A 23,273-nucleotide genomic window follows, 5' to 3' on the forward strand; every position below is an offset into this window, starting at 1 on the left:
ATAATTATACGAGGTATACGTAAAATAAGTATTAGATGTTTCATATGCGTGTACAAATGATTGTTCGGCACAATAATAGTATGTCATTTGCGAAATAAATATTTGTTAAACCGTTGCTACGTTTTGCTTTCCTTTAATAAAACATTGAACATACATTGTATATCTACATAACACCTGATTGAAATGTCGGCTTTTGCCTCAATTGTTTTCTAAATCATCTGGCCTCTCTGTATATGAGCTGCTTGTCCACGCTTTGTATCTGTCTAGACCACTAGATCACTTCGCGAAACCGCCAGACGTGAATCGTGAGTAGAACTTCATCCTGGTCACACAACTGGGGTCTGGAAATAATGTATAATGCCGCACTCCTCTTACCTATGATTTCAGTGGACATATTGTCATATACAAACATAGGATGTGCATCAGTTCATGACTTATCGCTTTAACGTATGTTTTTCATGCAGTTGCGCAAGTGAACTGACCGCCGCAAAAAGATTATCATATGATAGGATATGTGTTATAAGGCTTAAATGTGTTTCAAATGTAAGTTGAGACAATCAAAAATACATTTAAAAAAAAACATTGACGTGCTTTCTTTCTGAATGCTCGCTCATCGGTTGTCGCTTATGGCTGAAACTTAATAATAATAGGCATTTCCCTTCTCAATTCACGTCTAAACAGCATGTGTATGTTTTTCTTTTCTTTTTCTGTGTAGGCTTTACTAAACTATGCAAAGGTGTTTCTGCTTAAAGAAAAGCTAAAAAATATCGATGGTTGTCAAGTTTCCATCTTTTTAACACTGCTTTTCTTCAAAATTATGGCCTCTTTTTTTCTGAAATAAATGTTGTGCTTTTCCATTTCGTTAATTTAAAATTTCGTTTAAAAAATAGATTTGTACTTATATGTACCATACTTCAATAATTTATCAATGCATTCATTTGCTTTAATGTTATTTATGAAGATTTTTATAATTTGCTAAAATAATTTATTAGTCAGTACCTGTTTTATTACGTTACGATTCTTATAGTGCGTTTTAACGTAAGATTCGCGTAATGCTTTTTAACGTACTTATTTATGTTCATTACCATTATTATGTTTGCCTGTTTTATTATTCAAACTTATTCTCAAGTCATCCGATGTTGCATTTCTAAAACGATTTGCTGAAAAAAGGGATGATGTAAGTTTTTTCTTAAATCTTATCTTACGGCTATTACCGTAATATCTTTAAACATTAATTAGTTGATAATTATGTATTCTCAAATATAATTAAAGGGGGGTATTCTTGCGTATGTGTGAGTCACCATCTTGATATGGCAAGTCGATTATCTGTCAGCATTTCCTTTACGTATAACTTCTTGTTAAATGTGTATCCCATTAACTTGAATTGTTTCACACTTCATATTCACAAGGGGAGCTACATCGTTACATAGCTTGTCCTTTTGAAAATATAACTTTATTTGGACAAATATTAACCTATAGCTGGCATGTTATGTCGCACGTACATCCCTATATTAACCTATAGCTGACATGATATGTCGCACGTACATCCCTAGGATAACCTTCAAATTAATTCTTCTTTCTTTCATTCTTTGGCATCGAATTTCAAAATACAACATATTTTGTCAAGTATTACCATAAGTAACATTCAGTGAAAGCCGTACGTAACGTAATGCAACTAAAAGATTGTTTAAAATCAATTATGTACAATACTTAAGTATTTGTTTTATAACGTTGTGTTATTGCTTGATTTGTTTATGCGTTTTTACAAGTTTTGTAAGTTGTGTATTTAAAATTATTATTTTTGTAACCTAAAAAGATTACATCTACGCGCAACTTCGAGATCCGTTTCAACGTAAGGTTAGTGGTTTCTAAAGTGATGGTTTGGTCTTCGTTGCTCTGTCTTTGATAGAAAAATAAGCAAAAAAAGTTTTTACGACATCATTCGAGCACAACGATAAATAAACAATTTAGTTTTATCCTATATTTATCGTGAGACAAACAACGGAGTAAAACCACGTATTTCGTAATGCTTTAAAATCAAAACGTGTTGTATTTACATTCATGTCTTAAACCATTGTTTAAGTTAGGCTCGATTAAAAGTGTTTTATAAGGCTAGTTGGTTCAATTAAACTGATTTACGTGTTCATATTTTAGACAAAACGCAAAAATTCCTACGACAAAGAAAAAGAGAAAATGGAATATAAATTTCGGGCACCTCGATTTGGCAAACGGTCTGGTAACGACGTCAATTACCCCGACCTTCATTATTTTCGCCTTGATGGCTATAATTGCTTAGAGGCTAGACAACTGTGGTACTGTGTTTACCCGGAACATGAAAATAAACCTTAAGACAGATGACACCAAAGTACTTTGCCATAATGTTATTTACCACAAATGGACATCTGTTTTTCCATTATTTGTAATTATGACGAACAAACAAAACACCAGCATGGTACAAAGTTTCTTTTTGTGTTAAAAGACGTCTTTATTAAATATTAAGAAACAAATAAGCGATAACAATACACTCAATTTGATGCACATATAAAATCGTAATAGGACCGAATATGACCTGTGTCAAGCTAAGCTCGTTAATATTTTCTTGAAACAATCAAATCCAAAACGGTGCGTATCTCCAAATGATAGCGAGGACCCGATGAGGTTAATTATTTTCAAGTGTTAAACACTGTTACTGAATAGTGCTTCATAATTGGTTATCTTTCAAATTTGATTACGAAATTGTTGGTAACCTTATTATGCATTGGTAATTACAAGTATTGCTTAAAGACATCTCAAACTTTGAATGAATAAACGGTGATTGATAAGTTCGGCGATTTTGTTCTACTTTTGTTGAACTTGTGTTCATTTCTTGTTTGTTTCGTGTTTTTTTTTTAACATTATCTCGTTTTTTCAATAAATATACAAATGAATGAACATGTGTAAGATAAATAGATATTTGTTGGATTTGGTGGAATATCGACTTTAATTCACGAGTGATCATAGAAAATGATATTTCCATAGTGGCGCAGCCACGAGTAAAAAAATATTTTTTTCTATGAACACGAGTGGATTAAAATCAATATCCACCAAATCCAACACACTTTATTTTTATCTTATGCTTGCAAATGATAAGTTTTGTATTTTTGCCAATCCGGACAATATAATTCCCCGTTGGGCGACCCATGTATTTTAAATGGAAGCTCTTCAGTACTTCAGAGTAGCCCCCCTTTGTGAAATTTTCCTCTGATTTTGGGTCACTATGGGGAAACCAAAGATATCTATAAATAATTCCGGTAAAACAATGAAAATTATCGATGTTAATTTTCACTGTTTGATACATTGAAATATCAGTTTTATTTCACTGATATTTCTCTATAAACCATCTCTATAAACCATCGCAAGCATAAAGTAAATGGTGTCCATTCGACTGTTTCAGAAGTTTCTACCGTATTTCACTAATTTTAGAACTCTTCTAAATCCAGTCCCATTGTGTTGTGTCCTGTACGCATGCTATTTTTGAACGTGTCCTGATAAATTAAAACATTACAAAAATGAAGTTTGTACATCACAGAATGTTACATCGATAGGTCATCATATGCCCATTCTTGTAGTAATTATTAATCGTTGAACGATATTTTGCTGTGTCATTTAACAGCTGATCTCACATTTGCATGGTCATACAGATAATAGTAGTTTAAGTACGTGTTATATGAAACTGTGTGCATTGTACGTTTATTTACTTACATTACGTCATAGTAAAAACTTCAATGTTATTACCAAGATGTTATTATGAATATACATAATCGTGTATTTGAGATCATAATTTTCAAAACTATTCTGTAATGCACAATATTTTCAATTCATGATTTTAACTAAGTTTTAATTATCTTTAAGTCAACCGTGATAAGGGTGTGACCTTGAAATGTTAACTTGATATTGTTGGCAACATTTCATATGACAAAATATGCTGAATTTGAAATTATTGTCATCAGCATATTGGCCAGAATAAAACACACAATATTTGCGTTTGGAAAGGGTTCTAAATGATGATAGGAATAGTAATGCAAACTTTGCGGTCTTTTGTTCGTGTTTTATTCAATAATTAAGAGGTTCGGTTTTTACACGGCGTGTTCAATTGGATGGAAAAATCGTTGTTAACAGCCAACCAGTCGTCACTCTTGATGCGTTAAATTTTAAACATTTATGCTCTCATTGCATTGGCACATTTTGGTTAAGCTCGTGGAGATGTCTCTTTGTTAATTTTTATACGTTTTCAGACTGCTTAATTTGTTGACCAGAAGGAAGAGAGACAACGAGCGGTTTTCGTAGATTTTCCTTCTCTCCTACCCTCTAAGTATACGACAGATGGTGAGGTATTACATCAGTTAATACATGCTTTATGAAATCTCCGTGTATATACAATATGTCAATATGTATTATTGACCCTTCCTGACCTTTCTACGCATTGGTAAACGGACACTTCAAGAGGATTCACCTTTGGTAGGCCGCGCATGCGCAGAGTGTATCTCTACTCATTATCATACGATATACTCGATGGCAAATTTTGTTATCCCTTATATCAATTTTTTACTCATGTTACATAATATATTTGTTGTGTACATATATATCAAATATAAACATGCCGTAAACTGGAGTGCAATTTTTGTATAGTTAATAAAGGCCATGGAGGAACCGAATATGATGAATAATGGTGGTCAAATATTAACTGTATATCAAATCACCACAATGCGCGTAAGAACAATACAGTTTCATGTATATTCCATTTTAATCAAAGATGCATCCTCTTTAATTTCATATCATAAACATTAAATAAATGTTGGGGTTTGGAATAAATCGGGAATAATTTAAATTGCATGAAAACATTACAACCATATACATCATATAGTCCAAACTTGTTTGAATGCTGCAATAGGAAAAATAGAGATATCTCGTCAAGATTATGTGTTGTGTTATTTAAACATATACACATGTATTGCATGTCTCCATATACAGGCCTTTGTAGAATTGCTATACACTTACAATAAGAATTAAATTAATAATATAAAACTCAATAATAACTTAACATAAAATGAGAATAAGATAGCAATATGAATCAACAGAACTAATGAGTAAAAATCGAATTACATAAAATATACGTATTATGTTCAAGTCTTGCCACAAATTATCAAATTTCGACTGGTCTTTTTATTTTATCGTTTATTGTGAATATTTTAATAATCATATTAAATATTTCCGAATCTCGCGTCTGAGTAACGTCACCGCGGATTCGAATGTGCATTTGGCGGATATTGAAATGCTAATTTAATTTCTGCACTGTAAATTAAGGATTTGGAATCAACAGAACTTGGAGACGATGAAGGATTAGACGAGGTAAGCATTTCTTCCAAAGTGAATTGCATTTATATGTTAATCTAATTATGGATGTATATCAGTTAAATACGATTTTTACATGACTAACCTTGGTAAATTGTAACTCAGATTTATGAACACGTACGTAATAAGTTTACTCAAAGAAATCTACACTTGGTAATGATATATCGGTTACATACATTGTAATAATAGTTCTAACCACTTTTATGGTTCATACAGTTTATGAAAACAATTGTTTAATAGTTATCATTGAACTTTCTTGTAAAAATTATCTGCCTTTATGTTCCAGTATGATCAGTTGCAGAAAAGACAGGTAAAACCCGATTTTCCGTTTAAATAATGATATATATATAAATATGTATATATATATATATATATATATATATATATATATATATATATATATATATATATATATATATATATATATATATGTATGCTATATTTGTTTGTAAAGCAGCTGTCTGAATATTGGCCGTTTCCATGTAGTTGCCCATGATAACGACTTTGCAAAACAAAGTTTGACATACACAACCCTCTGATTCTAACTATACAGAACACCACTGTATGTGAATATGTCACATGAGATTGCTATTTCTGTTTTTATTAATATCTCGTGAGTTGTCCAATCAAACTTGTTAACAAATGCGCATGTGGAATCTCCCGAGTATTTGGCAATGTCATTCTTAAGGCAAATATTTCAAGCGCATGGAGACAGGTTAATTGATTAATCAGAAACATGCATACACTACGATGCTCCACCAGTAAATTTTGAAAAACAATATTGCTGACAATTGTACAAGCTGTAGCTTGCGTTAACAATTGGAGGCAATGTAAATAAAAAACATTAATTAGAATGATCTAAAAGAACCGCGATGCTACATACGTTTTTGTTATTGCCTCGCTTTATAATGTTATATAATTATATAAACAATGTATGAAAACATAATCTTCAGAAGTGTAATTAGTGTTACTTTTGGTGGTCTTTTGTTAAATGCATGTCATCCGCGGACTAAACAATAAATGGCAATATATTCCGCTCAATGTTTAGCGCAAAACAATGATTACAGCCGTAATAAGAGCATTTGAACGGTCAATGAGAAAATCCCATTACATTTTTTTTAAGGGGCCTTTTCACAGATTTTGGCATGTTTTGATGTTTGCTATTAAATGCTTTCTATTGATAAATGTAAACATTTGCTCTAAAAAGCTCCATTAAAACATCAAGAATAAAATTTAAAAAAAAGGAAAAAAGTAACCATCAACAGGACTCGAACCACTGACCCCTGGAGTTCTGGCGTAAAAAGTCTCCGACTTAGACCCCTCGACCATTCTTCCGTATAAAAAGTCATTTGTTTTTTATACTATATATAAGCAATCATCGTAATTTCACAAAATATAGCGACAACAACAGAACTCTCCAAATTATTCAATCGTTTCGCGTTGCAACGCTTTATAATTTTCAAGATTTAAATCGTCAAAAGACGCATAAAATGGCTATATTAGAGCATGGTAAATGTTCAGTATTACTGTTTTCTCACAAATATCATAACTAAATCGAAAATTTGCGAATCTGAAACATTTTTTTTTAATTTTGTCAATTTACCAAAACGTTAAAAGGTCCTTTTAAATTAGCATGTAATAACGTTTGATTTCTAAATGAATGAAATAGTATTATTGTTTGTATATATTTCACATAACTTGTTAATGTTACCTCTTTTATTACACGAAAGCATCAACGGGCATTCTGAGATGCTTAATATTACTTCAAATATTTCTAATTTGAATTTGAATTTGGATTTCTAAGTGACATCCACCTTTCGATTTTCAGATGTCATGCTGCCAAATCAGATTATTAAAAAGCAATAATTAAAAAAAAATTCTTTATAGGGTTTTCTACGAATTGGGAAAGCTGCGCCAAAGAGAGCGGTAATTTTATTCTTACGTCACTCATTCTTCTGTCAATTTCATAATAGGTTCTAATTGTTTTCCTTTTTGTGTATGGATCCCTCGAGTATCATTTAAAGTACACTTCAGTTGCAAAGAGTTTTGTCACGAATATTTTACTGTTTTATTCTTCGTTCATGACCATACTAGTCAAATTAGTTATTTCATAATGTTATTACGTTTATATGGTTATCGGGAGGACCGTATTTCATATAAATATAACGTTAATAATAAAGATTTGCTAATATAGCGTGTATTTTCTACATTCTTAAATAGACAAAGAAAAGACTTTTAGTTTGTATTGTTTTGAACTGTCTACCCATTCAATCAAATGATCTCTACATTTCGAACGTTTTTTTTTCAGGAATATTTGCGCTTTGGAAGAACAGTAAGTACGCAATCAATGTATTATTATAATTGGTGTATATACACACATATATATATAACAAATTCATATAAAGGTCAAGTAATATAAAACTGAAAATAATAAACTGTAAACAAGTTTTTGTTGATACTCACTATAACAAAAATATAAACCCGTTTCCCTAAAATATGTATGAGTGTGATGGCTTAATTATTTATGCAAATACCTCGAACGCATTCTTATTGTGCGCCGTATAAACTTTAAATAGTAGACCTACCTCTTTGAAACAAGCACTTTTTGTTGGTTTTGCGAACATTGTTTGCATTAGTAGGTTGATTTGCTTCATGCAGTATTTTTCTTCCAGTTTCTGAGGATCGGTAAACGACATGAGGAAAAGGTAAGTTGTTCACAATAAATATTTAGGTATATTGGTTTGTTTTAAAAAGATAATATAACTTGAGTGTGTGTTTTTGTTACCAAGATCAGTATTATGACATTGTGTCCGCTTCACATTAATTTTAAAGTAGTAAATGTTTCATTTCAAATTTATCATATAACTTGTTCATTTTCGCGCATTAAACAAACCAAACATGAAAAAAGCGACCACTTCATATATATAAAGTTATATGTTTTAAATGTGATGTTGGTCATATTAAGCTATTTAATTAAGACACTCCAATTAATTTGTTTTCCAGAGATTTTTACGCATTGGACGCGGTGTAAGTACCAGAAAATCCGGAAGATTTTAGCATGAAAATAACATGCAATTTTTGACTGACTGATAAAACCCATATATTGATCTGAGTTTGTGTACGAAGACCTATAAAATGCACATTAAGTATGCGATCAATCTGGTAAGTGATTCAAATTTATTAAGATTCGATCTTTGTCAGTTGATCATTTAAAATATTACTTAAGATACCAGCAAGAGAAAGTCCAATTTTGAAATCCCTGTTTGGTCCATATGTGAGGACTTCAATATACTTCATTCATGACCAATACAAAACAAAGGCTGGAATGGGCAATAACACATGTTTTGCTATTCTTTGATTAATGTGTGAAGCATGCATTTTTTTGTGATGTGCAAAATGATGACGTCACGTCGTCAGAAAACAAACTACTGCTTAAATGATCTTAAGTTATATTTTTCCAAATAGCATTTGTGTTTATGTACACACATATAAAATGCATTATTCAATTGAACTGTAGAAGTCTGGTATTTACGGGGAATGCATATTTTTTGTTTTATGCTATATATTTTGAAAGACGTTGTACGGCATTTGAATTGGACATTGGAGGGGAGGGGGTAATGTTATCGTTTTACTTGGGATATTTTAACCACACTTGTTACAGTTGTTTCATTTATTAACTACACTCGCTAATGTGTCGCAAATATCACCGGAAAGACATTATCCTTAAAAGATTCGAGCTTGGATATGCATGTAATGGTCAGACTGGATAGATATTTTAAACTCATGGTGTATTTGTTGAAATTACATTTCGAGTTCTCTAAAGATGCGACGTCTCACGATTAACTTAAAGGGGCCTTTTCACAGATTTTGTCATGTATTGAAGTTTGTCATTAAATGCTTTGTATTGATAAATGTAAACATGGGATTAAAAAAGCTCCAGTAAAAAATCAAGAATTTTTCAGGTTTTTAAATCGTTAAAAGATACATATAATGGCTATTTTAGAGCATGGTAAATGTTCAGTATTACAGTTTCCTCACAAATATCAACTTTTTAAAAGTGTGTCAGTTTACCACAAACGTGAAAAGGCCCCTGTAAACTTCATAAGATAGCAACGTCGTCAATGACAATTTATATGGGTTTTTTTTCGAAATGGTTATGACGTGCCTTACTTTATAATGCAAATGTATATGTTATTATTACCAACCTAATTTATGCAATTTGTGTTAATATGATTAATTAAAAGCGTTATTTTTCAATTTGTTAATCTTAATAATGGTCATCTCACACATTTTTAGACGTTTCCGTTACATGTTTACTATATTTGTTATAAAATAAGTACACAAATTGCTGTTCAATTTTTGACCATATTGTCTATTAAACCAATTTATTTTCTTGCAGTCGCTGAGAATCGGTAAACGAGATGCGGAAAAGGTAAATAGTTAAATACTCAATGCAAATCCACTTTACAGATACCAATCGCTCGTATTTATTTCAAACTTTAAAATTGTATTACTTTAAATATCTAAAATATGTCTATATGTATGGTGCACTAGATTATAACCATTTATTTTAAAATGTATACATTTATGTATTTGTATTCTTCCAGAAATTTTTACGGATTGTACGTAGCGTAAGTACATGATTAAGAGTACATTCTTTATTCGTAAGAATACCTCGATATTCTTTGTGACTTACTACCAAATACATAATGAGAGGTGACGTAATTAAGTTTAGTCTGACTTTGTATTGTACGCATTTGGGAAAGAGACTTATTAAACCTAGTTTGTACTACCTAAATTAATACGAGTTCCGAAGATTGTTGCATAAAGAAAACAATACGTGATATTAAAACCTCAGATACATATAACACGTGTCTAAAGGAATTTCAAAACGTTATTTTAATATAATGACATTTTCTGTCTTCAGGATTGGGCAATGTCAACACTCAATTATTTGCATTTTTCTCCCAATTCATTTGTTGAGATTACATTCGACGATGTGAATAGATTTCGAGATGTGTTCATAATATACAAAACAACTACTGACCAATAATCAATTATATGTTCAATAAATGAAGGCATTCAAAAGGAATCCGTTTCGGCATAGCGATATACAAGTTGTGACAAGGAAAACGTAAATTTGGTATATTGCGCAGTAAAACACTTGCAATATGAATATTCAATGTAAATTTAAAATTGAGCATGTGCAGTGAAACAAAATTACAAATCATGTGTACTTGTCCTCAGTTAAGAACGAACCCGTGTTTGTCGTTTTTCATGTTTTATGTATCCACATTTCAGAACTGGGACCTTACAGACAATGAGATTCGATTCGTGCGCCAAAATAGACGACTTCTTCTTGAGCTTTTAAAGAAAAGACCTGAACTTGGTCGCGAATTAAGCGACGACGTGAGTGATGTCACACGCATGCGCATAATGACGTATCTAAAATGGACTTAACGCATGCGTTAATATATTCCACGTATTCCGACATGGATGGCAAACGTTAATAGCCAGGAAGGGCAATCAAATATTATTATATGGATACCGTTCTATGTTACAAATATATTTGCATTGGATATATATCGTTGTATTCATGTACATATATATTTGTGTGTGAAGTTATTTTATGAATGTATCACCTATGTATCGTCTACACCTTGAATGAAATTATGCTAAATGAATACATACATACAGTATTTTAACATACATACATTTTTTTATTAAGTGTATATCTGGAATGTGACATAATAATCAAATAATGAAAATGTGAAAAGTTATAAAGGCGTAATGTATAAACATAATGGGGGTATTTTTTGTTTCTGAAATCCTTAATGCAAAGATTTTTGGGAAAAACAAAACTTGTTATATGTGATTAAGTACAATGCACGAAATAACGTTAAATCAATGACAATAACGATATATAGCTAACAGGAGAGACGTCAATGAATATGCTGCAAACCATTTGTCTGCTTATTAAAAAAAGAAGCGGGCGTTGTCATGGTTAACATATAACAACAATTATGATACTGTATTAGAATTGTTAACAATCTTAATATGTTTTCTTGTGAAATCTAAATTTCCTACAGCTTGAAAACATAAACAAACAAAGTCTTCTCAACTTAATATTTATTTATCATTTAACAAATGTGCAATAAGTAAAACACGTAAGAAACTTTTGCGATACGCGTTCCCATCTTGGGTTTTTTTTTGTTGAATATATGAAAAAAATGCAAAGCTGTGCTTGATATTCAGAAAATGTTAATACTGAAGTTCGTGTAGCAGACATTTATTTATGAAAAGAAATGTATTTCCCAATGTAAATTTATATGTAGTGCTTGTATATAAAATGTATATGACTTTTGCTTATATATGTGTATTACAAATGCATGATATAAATATATTTATCATCAGATATCAACGACATGTATATGCATCGTAAACTAAAAGCTTAAAAGCCCATACACAAGTTGTTTGTTTCGACTTTCAGTTCTGAAATGAGTCTAGTAGTTTTTTTTACCTTTTGACTAAACACGACTTATTTTCCACTTAAATAAACGTGCTTTTTTAAACTTCAAAATCTCCCAACAAATTTTTGTTCTTTATATGTAAACGTAAATGTTTAGAATATGATCGAAAAAAATATTTTACTTTAAACTCAACTTAATTTAATGGTTTAAAGTTTCGAGGCGGCTTATAACATTACGCTCTGCCAGTTTTGTGGAAACAAACAAGATTTGTGTACGATGGGGCAAATGTCTTCTTTTTGAAAACTTTCACAAGATAGCAAGTTTACGATGAGGAGCCAGGAGACACGTTGTGAGTACAAAGACCACACCGCAAAACTATCTGTTTAACTTGAAATTATATTGTTTGTGCTCTTTTGTTTTACAGTCATATTTTGCCTTCCCACGCAACGGTAGATCAATGGTAAGTATTGGAGACACTGACATAACAAGGCCATAGTTATTTTCCTGAGTAGTTGCTTTAACTTTAGGATACTGGTAACATCTATCAACTATCGAAGTGTTTCTTTACGCCATCTTAGGAAATTAATTAAGTTTTTATCTAGTTTCTTGATTTTATAATGTAGTTGCTGCTAACATTTCAGTGCATTTTATAATATTTTGTATTTTGTTACATATTAGCTTACTAGTTTTTTAAGTTGTGTTCATATGTTTGCTTGACAGCATTACTTGGACATTTACATTTCCTCTATTCTTACAATATAATAATCAGTCGCTGGTAAATGATGACAACTATTCTATTTAATAAAAGTTCTGAAATGCTTACATTAACATTAACCATGCTTGCAATTTATTTGGAGATGCATGTATTTATGTATTTCCTCTAAAAGCATTATCCACGCAATGTCTGCTACAAATCCTTAAAATATGCATGCCTTTGAACAATAAAAAAACTATCAAGCTTAATACGAATATGAAGTTATATATCCCTCTTCAAAATGATCGATGTATAACCTTGCATAAAAACGCTTGCAACAAATGTATTAAGTTTGGTAAAGCGTCATATGGTTTATTTTGCTATGATTTAATGTTTAACAAATAGTAGTTTTTTACTTATGTGGCTTCTGTTTTTTGTGTCTTTTTAAAATAATATATATGTTATATATTGTTTCTGGCACCTAAAAAATAGCCTGCAATTTAACTATGATTTAAATGTTTTCATACTACTTTACTATAATGATATTTTAACGTTTGCAGCGCATTGTGCTTCATAACCAAGTAAATTTAAATTTAGTAGTAATAGTAGTAGTAATAGAAAAAAGTAATTCTTTTTTAAAAGCAGCGTTGACTCAACCAAGATGAAATTTACTTATTGCTAGTATTGCTAACTTAAGGCTTTTTAGAGAAAAAAGTACATTATTTTTATGCAATTTTTTGCACATGTGGCTTGGATGAAATATAGCAATTACATAGCCATTAAATGTGCTCGAGGCTAAATAAGTCGAATTATCAAAAAGTGTGTATTTCCTCTGTAAAACTAGCCGTATTCAAACTAAATTCAAATACTTCACAACAAATCACACACACACACACACACACACACATATATATTCGTATATTTAAAGATATTTACAGTTATGACTTATCAATACAATACGTTATTCACAAATGCTCCCTTCATGTAAAATATCATGTAAAGTTCATGTAAGTAACTGTAAAACGTGGATCTAACTTTAACAACATCCAACCATGTTTTGATTGTATTTGCCTTTTGTGATTCTCTACAGAGCTTTTACTTTCCACGGATGGGTCGGTCAGGAGAGAGCACTCAGTTCGAGGACACCGACTACTGCTGCGCAGAGGGTGTGCGCAGTGTAACCACCATTGGCAAAGGCGAGCTTGAAATGTGTTCTCGTGACCAACCATGCTGTAGCGGGATGACGGAGAAAACGAAGCTGTACAAAGGAACCATCATCACCGAATGCGTGGAGGTAGTAATATGTTTTCTTTAGCTGATTGAACATATTTAAGACTGTATATTCAGAGTTCACTTCAGTTCTTACATAAATGCTCGATACTTTGGTTCTTCTGATCAACTGAAAATAGCATTTGAGGTATTATGGGTAACACGTTTTTAATAATAGAGAAGCTGTTATGATCATTTCATCATTGCAATCGACTTTGACATACATTTGTTGCAGTGCCATAGCTTTTCTGCGACGATATATCATTTAGGAAGTAGGATTATACCAATATATTAACAATGCTATGAAAAAACAAAAAGCTAATTTGAACCCCGAACTACATAAATAAAATTTTAATAATAGCCATGTTTTTTGCAAAACAATGCTTAAATATATGATAGGTGCGCAATAACGTTCAATACTAGACAACGTTAACAATCTTATTTTATCTGTACAAAAGTTCAAATTTGTATGATTTTGCTATAGCATTTGTATATCCATCACAAATGATATAAACTTACAATGCGCTATGGTCGTATTCAAAAGACTAAACTCTATCTTATTGTATTTTTCCAACTAGTATTACCAAAACATTTCAGTTTGTATATTTAGAAGTATTTATATATAATAAATATTCTACATTCCATTTTCACAAAACAGTATTTAATGTGATAAATATGATTTCAAATATTAGATTTACTTAGTTTTAAATAAAAGACCAAGATTGCTGAGTTTACTTTGATGATTGTCGGATTGAAATCGGGAATAAGGAGTAAAAATTGTTTCATAAATTAATGACTGGCGTGCCCCTCATCAACAAACACTTTACTTTTAGTTTTAATACCTTACTACTTTATTATATTTTCAGGATAACAGTCTAGAAAAGATGAAGGCCTACCTAGAAGATGAATAGAGGCCTAACATGAATCTCTAATTATTATATAAAAGTTTTCAACGCTTATCTGCTGTTTACTTGCGTTCGATTTTTTTTTTTTTTTTTTTTTTTTTTTTTTTTTTTTTTTACCTGCAAAATTTTATTCACTCCGTAGAATATTACATACATTATGAATTTCATATAACAAAGTAGTTCATGTATAGCAATTTGGTAATTAAATTCAAACACATACATTCATATACAATTATAATTGAGTTATAGTACAAGTATGTAACAACAACAACATACACTAGTTTGTTCAATACAAACTAAATTAGTGTTGAATATAAGTATGTACATATCATTTAACATAAAAAATTGCACATTAGAAAAAAAAAATTAGTATGGGTGCTGAATTGCATTATATACGCAAGCTGATAATGCAGAGTTTACAAGAACAACAAAACAAATTCATATGTATTAGTTGAATTATGTGTTATGGTTAGTTATGTCATTATATGTGATGTCAGTAAATATTTTCACAAGGGACCATATTTTTAATTCTTCATCTGATTTAATTGTGCTTTTGTAAATTTCAAAAGTTTGTTTCATTCTGTTTACAAGTCCGTACTTTGAGGGGATTCTGTTTTTTCTTTGACAATGGAAGATATACCGTTTAAGCTCTAGGCAAACTATATTTAAATCATTCATTTTTGGATTAATAATTCCAAGTACTAGATCCTGACATGTAATGGGAATATGTATGCTTGGTCTACTTCTACGAACAATATCAACAACAAATTTAATAATTTCTTGGGTATATGGACAGTTCCAGAACAAGTGAATTATATTTTCAACTTCCAAATTACAGAATGTACATAGATTATTTGTAACAATTTTCATTTTGAACATTAGGGATTTTGTTCCCAATATTCTGTGGACTATTCTGTACTGGAGCCATCTGATATATGTTTCCTTAGTTAGATTGAAAACAAGTCCATGCACTTTTTTCCAATCAATATTTAAAAATTCTGAGTTCCATTTAGTGTTACAAGCTGGAATGTCATTGTTTTGAATTAATGTTTTATAAATATGTTTCTCTTCTTTCGGACTGGTTAATATTTTTTTTATGTAAGTTGGTAATATGGGTCCTTTAGTGTTTTTGTCAAAATTTGGCAGGTCTTCAAAATTGTCAATGTATTTCTTTATTACGTTTATTAATCCTTGGTACAATAGGAAGTTTACATTTGTTCCAAGTTGTGTATCCAAAGATTCTTTGGAAATGAAGCAGTTTCTTTCTATCATTATGTCTCTCACAAACCGAATGCCTCTTTTATATAGACATTTAATATAGATAAAGCTATTGCTAATTTTAAAATTATGATTATAAAAAAGAGGCATATCTAAAATATCATCACAATTTAATATTGGCAGCTTTTCAATATACAATATATAGTTTTTCAAAACATCAAGCCAAAATTTATTTCTCAAGTGTAAACATATTTTTTCGGCATACATTTTACCAGTATTGAATAATATTTTAAAATCTATTAACGATTTAGCCAGTGCATAACAATTTCCTTCTCCTGACACTATTCTTTTAAGCCATGTTATTTTCATGTAATTTTCAAAAGAACATATATCTATCATATTTAATCCACCTTCATTATAATCTTTAACAATTACTGTTTTTTTAATTTTGCTCGGTCCTGCCCAAATTGCGTTCGATTTAGGTGTGTTCTATTGTGATATATTTACAGTGAACATACCAACATAGTAGGAAACATTGAGTCAAAGTACAACCATATTTTAAACGGTCTTAAAACAAAAGACTCGGCAAATATTCAAATTGAGAATTACCCAATTTTTGAAAAGTATTAAGTATTGTTACTATATAATGATGTATTATTGTAGAATGCGTAATAACATATTGAATTATAAAATCTTAACAAATCATAAAATGACTCATGTTTGTGTGTGTGTATTACATAAAATTAATGTTAGCGCATTTGTGATTTTTCGTTTGACATTGTCACCGTCTTTGTTTATACTCAAGGAAATTATAACACAAATAACATATTGACATATTTGTTTCCACCAATCCATGCTGAATGTAATGTCAATGACTAAACTGCATTAAATGATTTACAAACTAAATATGTTGCTTATGATTATAACGAGTCAATCACGAACCGTTGCAAACTATATTCGTCAATAAAACATAATTATTATTTATGCTTGTTTGTATGCATTTGATTTGTGCATGTCCTTAGGTTAATGTATGTATAATATTGATACATTTGCCATTTAAGAATTTATCACCAACACTCACATTCTGCGTTAGTATATATTTAAAGTAATGTTTGACGATGCTGCGAAGCAGCTCGTCTAAGTTATCATACCATGACAAAATTCTTCACAGTTGCGACCTATGTAAAAGACCGAGCCAGTCCGATTAAGATAGATCGATTTTTCTAATCGGCATATCTCGCTGATTATCATTGATAAAGGTATAGGAAGCTCAGCTATAAATAGGACAGCATATTCTGGGAAAACATTCAATAATAGCTTGAAAACGTTAATTTTAATTCAGTTATATTCAATTCATTATATGTTTATAGTTCTATGAAACAACTATGCATTTTCTGTATTGTATTTGACATTTGTCTTGATTTAGTCAATAAATTGCGAATTAAAACGTGTATATTTAACTTTCAACGCGATCATGAGTGTAAAGAAAACGAATTATTTCGAACCTGCCATCTGTAAACGTTGTAGCGACAATGGTATATAAACAGCATAATAGCCGTCTGACATCTGCGAAACTCGCTCTTGTGTTTGCTTTCTCATTTTGCATATTTATAAACTTTTCAAACAGAAATTACAGAGCCACATCAGTGCACATACTATGTTTTATAATTAATTCGTTTGTTGGATATTGTTTGCTGTTTTAAACACATATAAGGTCATATTGCGAAGATTTAGTTAACCTTACCATTTGTTCATGGGCGAACTCGCGTATTCAAGTGCTCTTACGACTCTGTGCTCATACCTACTTTCGGGAATCATCATGAAATTACTGCTGTACTTAACGAACAAACATGTCTAAGCTAATTGATTTAGAGCAACAAACAATAATGAAAAGAGAAAAATTATATGTTCATGCACATGGGCATGTGAAATCAAGTCAATACACATAGCATTATTAACAAAGGAAAGGAAACAACGAAATATAAAGTTTTGTATGATATACATGTGAAATTAAAGAGCATGGTGTAATTAAAGAGCATGTCAAGTTTTGAATTTAGATGCTGAAGCGTAATGTTATAACCCACAAACGATTTACTGTAACATAACGTTTTTTAAGATGAGTGGTACAGAAAATACACGTCGAATATCTTTTTAAAGATATTTCTTGTTATATTTGATCTAGAATGTAACCCGCCTCCAAGTTTCGCTGAATGGATCAAGTTTCCCACGGGTACTACTTCCCCGTATCCCCAAATTTGTTTCGTACCCTACATTTTTCGTACCCCATTTTTTTCGTCCCAATGTTTTTTTCGTACCCAAATTTTTGCTCGTACCCAATTTTTTTCGTCCCAATGTTTTTTTCGTTCTGAATTTTTTTTTCGTTACCAAATTTGTTTTCGTACCCAATTGTTTTGGCATAATTTTTGTACCCAAAATTTTCGTACCCATTTTTTTCCTACCCAAAATGTTCGTACCCACATACACAATTGTGGTGATGTAGATAAACTTAATGCTTTTATATCAATCCTCTTCAAAAGCATCGTCACACCAGTACTGTCAGTGCTTTCATTTTGTTCTGCTATGCTAATTTTAAGGACTCACATGTAACAGCTAGTATGTGTACCGAACGTTCGGTTGTTAACTTATATCAATATGGAAGTTGAAATTAACACTTATTTTCGCCTGAAATAAAAGCTAAATAAAAACTAAAATCTTGTTTTTTATATGAAGAAATAACTTATAGTTACATTAAAAACTCGTTTTACTACACTCATAATTGCAACATTAAAGGCGGAAAACATTGATATGAACCAAAAAAAGATTAAAACGTAACAAAATGCAAAAAAGGTCGTAATTTCTTTTTTAATTTAGCATTCCTTTGTTGACCGTCTTTCATTTGTTATATTTCATTTAGATATTATCTTGTTTCCCTTTTTCGCATTTAGTACGACGAGAAAACCTTGTTTGCATTGATTACAATGATATAATTCCAGAAATGTTTTTTTTAATTGATTTGTACAAGTCGGGCCGTTAATGACCTAGGCCGGGTCGTACTTTATAAAATAAGTTGTTATAAATTGATTAATTAATGATATTACACAATACGATTTCAATGAAATATAACAATCGGTGTACATGTTATAAGGGTTCCTAGCTCAAATGCAGTTAATTTATTTTAGTTAGCTAGGTGCTTAAAAGACATATGTTTATGCTTTGGTCCTGCTTTTCTCCAGTTAAACTATACAAGGCACACGGGTGCTATCCACTAAAAACAGGGTATTGCAGCATACGTCAGCTTTCATACACCAACACTATAATCCCATCACATGATTCTTACGTGTTTAAAGAGTTTTCATGCAAATCAACTGATCTTTATTCCTCATTCTTCAATAGTAAAATGCCATATTCCATCTATATTACATCACATTTGTTGTTGCAAATACAATGTTATAATTTGGGACAAATATTACAAAATTAACACTCAATCATAAAGATAATAATGACTAAACACATAATAAATCCCTCTTGCCTTTCACAATAGCACATTGTTTTCCGAAAGGAATAAAACTGAGTCATCGTCACGCAAAGATCAACACAAAACATCACGGTTTATACAGGTTGAGAACATAACACATTCGTTGTTTTCATAACAAATTCAGGGTACAAACATAAAGTAAAAAGATATTTTCATTTATTTTGAAATCGTAATGTTGAACTTTAGAGCGTTTGGATGTGGAAGTTTTGCTAATAATTGGAGGTATTTTTAGCAGTTTTGCACAACAGAAAATATAAAAGCCGTTTTGGGAATAAACTGGGCTTGATGCGCGTGCGGAAAGTGTCATCAACGATCATACTGTGCAAATTGCGCTTTCTAATCTAGGACTACACTCAACGACACAGCATAAAGACACCGTTCCGAAAAGCATCTCAAATGTACATAACATTTTACACTTTTCAAAGCATATCACTAATGCCTTTAGTCGAAGTAATGGAAGTATTAAGCATAATGGTGGGTAAATATTCCATGACAGTAATTATGTAGTTATGTGACAAACAATCGGTGCACATTTTTGTGCATATCCTGAAAATAGCATAGTAGTACCAATTACAGCAAAAGATACGATTATATTTACTAAAACTAGCCTACACGCTTTTGTATCAATAAATGATTGTGGGTCGTCATAAATGCAAAAGATAAAGACACAATACTGTTAAAAGTCTCGTCTCAATATAATCATTTCCGAAGAAAGGATCTATGTAACTTGAAGACTTCAATCAAATATGCGAATAACTTGTGAACACAAATTGCATGTGGTCGTTTTTGTTTTCAAACAGAATGAACTACATCAATAGTGTTTGTAGAGATAATTGATCTGAACTCTTATGTTACCCTAGTCTCTGCAGCAGTTTTCAAATACAGCAGAATGGGTTTGCACGAGTAACACTAATTGACTCTTGATACCTTGTAAGTTCTCGTATATTAAATCATCAAAAATTATATATATGTCGGTTATCAAGCATGAATTGTAACTCAACTTTAGACACTTAGAGACTACGAACCTTCACCTAGCAAGTTTACTCATCCAGTGTGTTATTCTTTCTGTCGTGACCTTTCGCAGTCGACACAAGCACCGGGTTTACGCCCGATTGCATAGCAGTGGAGTCTTGGCTTATTGTACAGCCTCTGCAAAGGTGTTTTTTTTTAATTTTTCAAGCAAAATAATGTATTTTGAGTAATTCGTCGGAACATTTACTATAAAATCAAGTTTCCGCAGCATACCGTAACAAAAAATCGCTCTTCTGCATAAATACTTATATTAATAACAAGGTTAAATAAATTGGAAGTCCGAAAAAAAATATCTCGGAAACATTAACGCATGGAGTAATTACGTTATAACTTTTTATAAACTCTAGTTAAATGTATACTTCGTTAAAAAAGCTCTGAAAGTTTCCTTCACCACATGTTCCCGTATTAAATTGATACTCTCCTTAATTAGTATTCAATATAGCCAATCAAGGTATGTGGTGTCAGAAAGAAGCCATGCAGCGCAGCCTCAGTTAATTGAATTTTGTAAAGGGTTGCATCAAAGTTTGAAGCACGTGCAAAAATTTCTATATACAATTAAATCACGTGTCATAATAAAAATGACAGTCGCAGATGTATGTTGCAAAAGAAAAAAATAGTTCAAGCTATGTGCTAAATATACATGGGACATTTCGTAGAGACGCGTTTTAAGGTATGATAAATCAACCCTTTGACGCTAAAAATAGAAATGTGTATTTGCTGCGCATTAATCTTGCGTAACGATGGTTAAACACATACATTTCGCGGACTCATGAAATCAGAATAATTAAACGTATGTGACAGTATTTCTAAAAGTCTTTGAAATAATATAAAACAGTTAGTAGTGCATACGTCTTTATGGTACGGTCTTACTGCTTATGGATACGTTTTTTTTTGTCAACGTTTTGTGTAAACTATAAGAAATATGAAATATTATGAATGTATATATTACATGTTCATACAGTTAATACAAGTAAATTAATGGTATTATGATAAAGACAACAGATAGCAGCATTCGTCGTGTAGCAATTACGATCTCGCATAAAAAATATATATTATTTATTTGCGTTGAAACGAACAACCTCAGATGTCTTGACAAAAACAAAACACAGAAGCGTTTAATGTGTGCTAGAGGCAATGTTTTCCAGTACATTAAATACAAATATTAAACCACCAACCGTAGGAGTGAAGGAAAGGCAAACGATAATTAAAGCCTATATAACGATAAATATCAACGACAATTTCGTAAAGTAATTCGTAAAATAAAGTTAACACCTAAACAATCAGTGTTCCTTATAGCAATAGCCACAGTTTTAACGGTAGATGTGGTATGATTACATAGATTTTAATAGATGCAAAATGCTCGTTTTTATTTATTTGTGACACAATTAATTCCATTTTAATTTCACGCGAATATATCTATTCATACGACACACGAACACTAAAATAGTACCATGTTAGTGTTTATGTGTCGTATGAATAGATATCGTTGCAGGAAATTAAAATGGAATTAAATATGCAGAACAATAGTAAAAACGAGCATTTTGTATCTACAAACATCTATTTTACCAGACCACATCTGGCGTTGAAATTCGGCAATTGCCATAAGGAACACTGATGTTTTATTGTTTAACTTTATTTACGAAATATTGTACAAAGTTTCGCTGATTTTTAGCGTTATAGAGGCTTTAAGGGATGAAACACTTTCACTAGACAACAATATTAAACTCAATAACTGAACGTCTATAAAAAGCAGGTAAAAGCCCCGTTTAACTTACGTGTTGGTTAAAGTGCGAGTTTAAAAAGGTAAACGTTATAATCATGTATAAGCTTGAATATTTATTTCATTGTAAATACTTTCTTATTCAACGCCTAAGCATTCATGTTTCAAAAAGATGATTTAAAGAAAAAATAGTGACTTATAATAATTTAACTTCTAAAATAGTCATAATGCTTTGTGCACAATCTCCTAACTTTACCAAAGTGTTTCGGGTTCTCATATTAAGCACTCATACTAAATGATATTTTGATAAATAATGTCATCCTTACGATGAATAAAGAATTATAATCAATTTTTTTCGTTGCGTGTACATTTGTAGAATTTATCATCGTTGAGACATAGTTATTCTGCGAAACGTCTACTTATAAAGCCAGCGTCATTAGTCTTTTAACACAATCCAACAAATCATAATAATTGAAGCTTTATCCAATTTTGCTATACTTTAATCGACTGAATTGTTAAAAAAATGTTACTGATACGTGTTAATGGATTCCGAACATTAAGTCAATGCACACATTGTTTTTATCCCATTTTCAACGCGACATTGACGGTATAACACCTTATGGAATATACTAACCTGTATTCCACCTTGTGGGATATACCTGTCGCGTGCACGGACTACTTTTTATCCAACAACTGAATGATTTTTCATCAGAAATAAAGTCCAGAAAACTTTAGCTGCCAAATTATACGACCTATGACATAATTTTTCGCCATCCGTAAAATGAATCAGCTGATTGATGGCGTCATAAAATGACATACTTATTGCGTCATTTCCCCCCCCCCCCCCCAAAAAAAAAAAAATTGACGATTTATTATAGGCCTTTACGCGACTTTTTTCACAAGTACATGTGCATTATATCGACATATTTGAATTGTCGATTTATCACATTTTCTTATTTCGTGTAATGTGCATTGTTTATAATCTATGCATAATTATATTTTTAACATTGAAGATTGTACAACAAGCCATACAAATATC

The 23,273-nt window shown here is 31.1% G+C and overlaps 1 protein-coding gene across 1 annotated transcript in view; it reads left to right on the forward strand.

Annotated features, from left to right (window-relative positions):
• LOC127832520 (FMRF-amide neuropeptides-like) overlaps positions 1-14,804 on the forward strand; it is an 85,209-nt gene extending 70,405 nt beyond the window's left edge. The window contains exon 15 of the mRNA XM_052358023.1: positions 14,691-14,804. Coding sequence (XP_052213983.1) covers positions 14,691-14,735 — 45 coding nt within the window. The 3' untranslated portion in view covers positions 14,736-14,804. The remainder of the gene's footprint in view (positions 1-14,690) is intronic.
• Positions 14,805-23,273: the final 8,469 nt, after the last annotated feature.

This window comes from Dreissena polymorpha, chromosome 5 (genome assembly GCF_020536995.1).
Source record: "Dreissena polymorpha isolate Duluth1 chromosome 5, UMN_Dpol_1.0, whole genome shotgun sequence".
In the NCBI taxonomy this organism is placed as follows: domain Eukaryota; kingdom Metazoa; phylum Mollusca; class Bivalvia; order Myida; family Dreissenidae; genus Dreissena; species Dreissena polymorpha.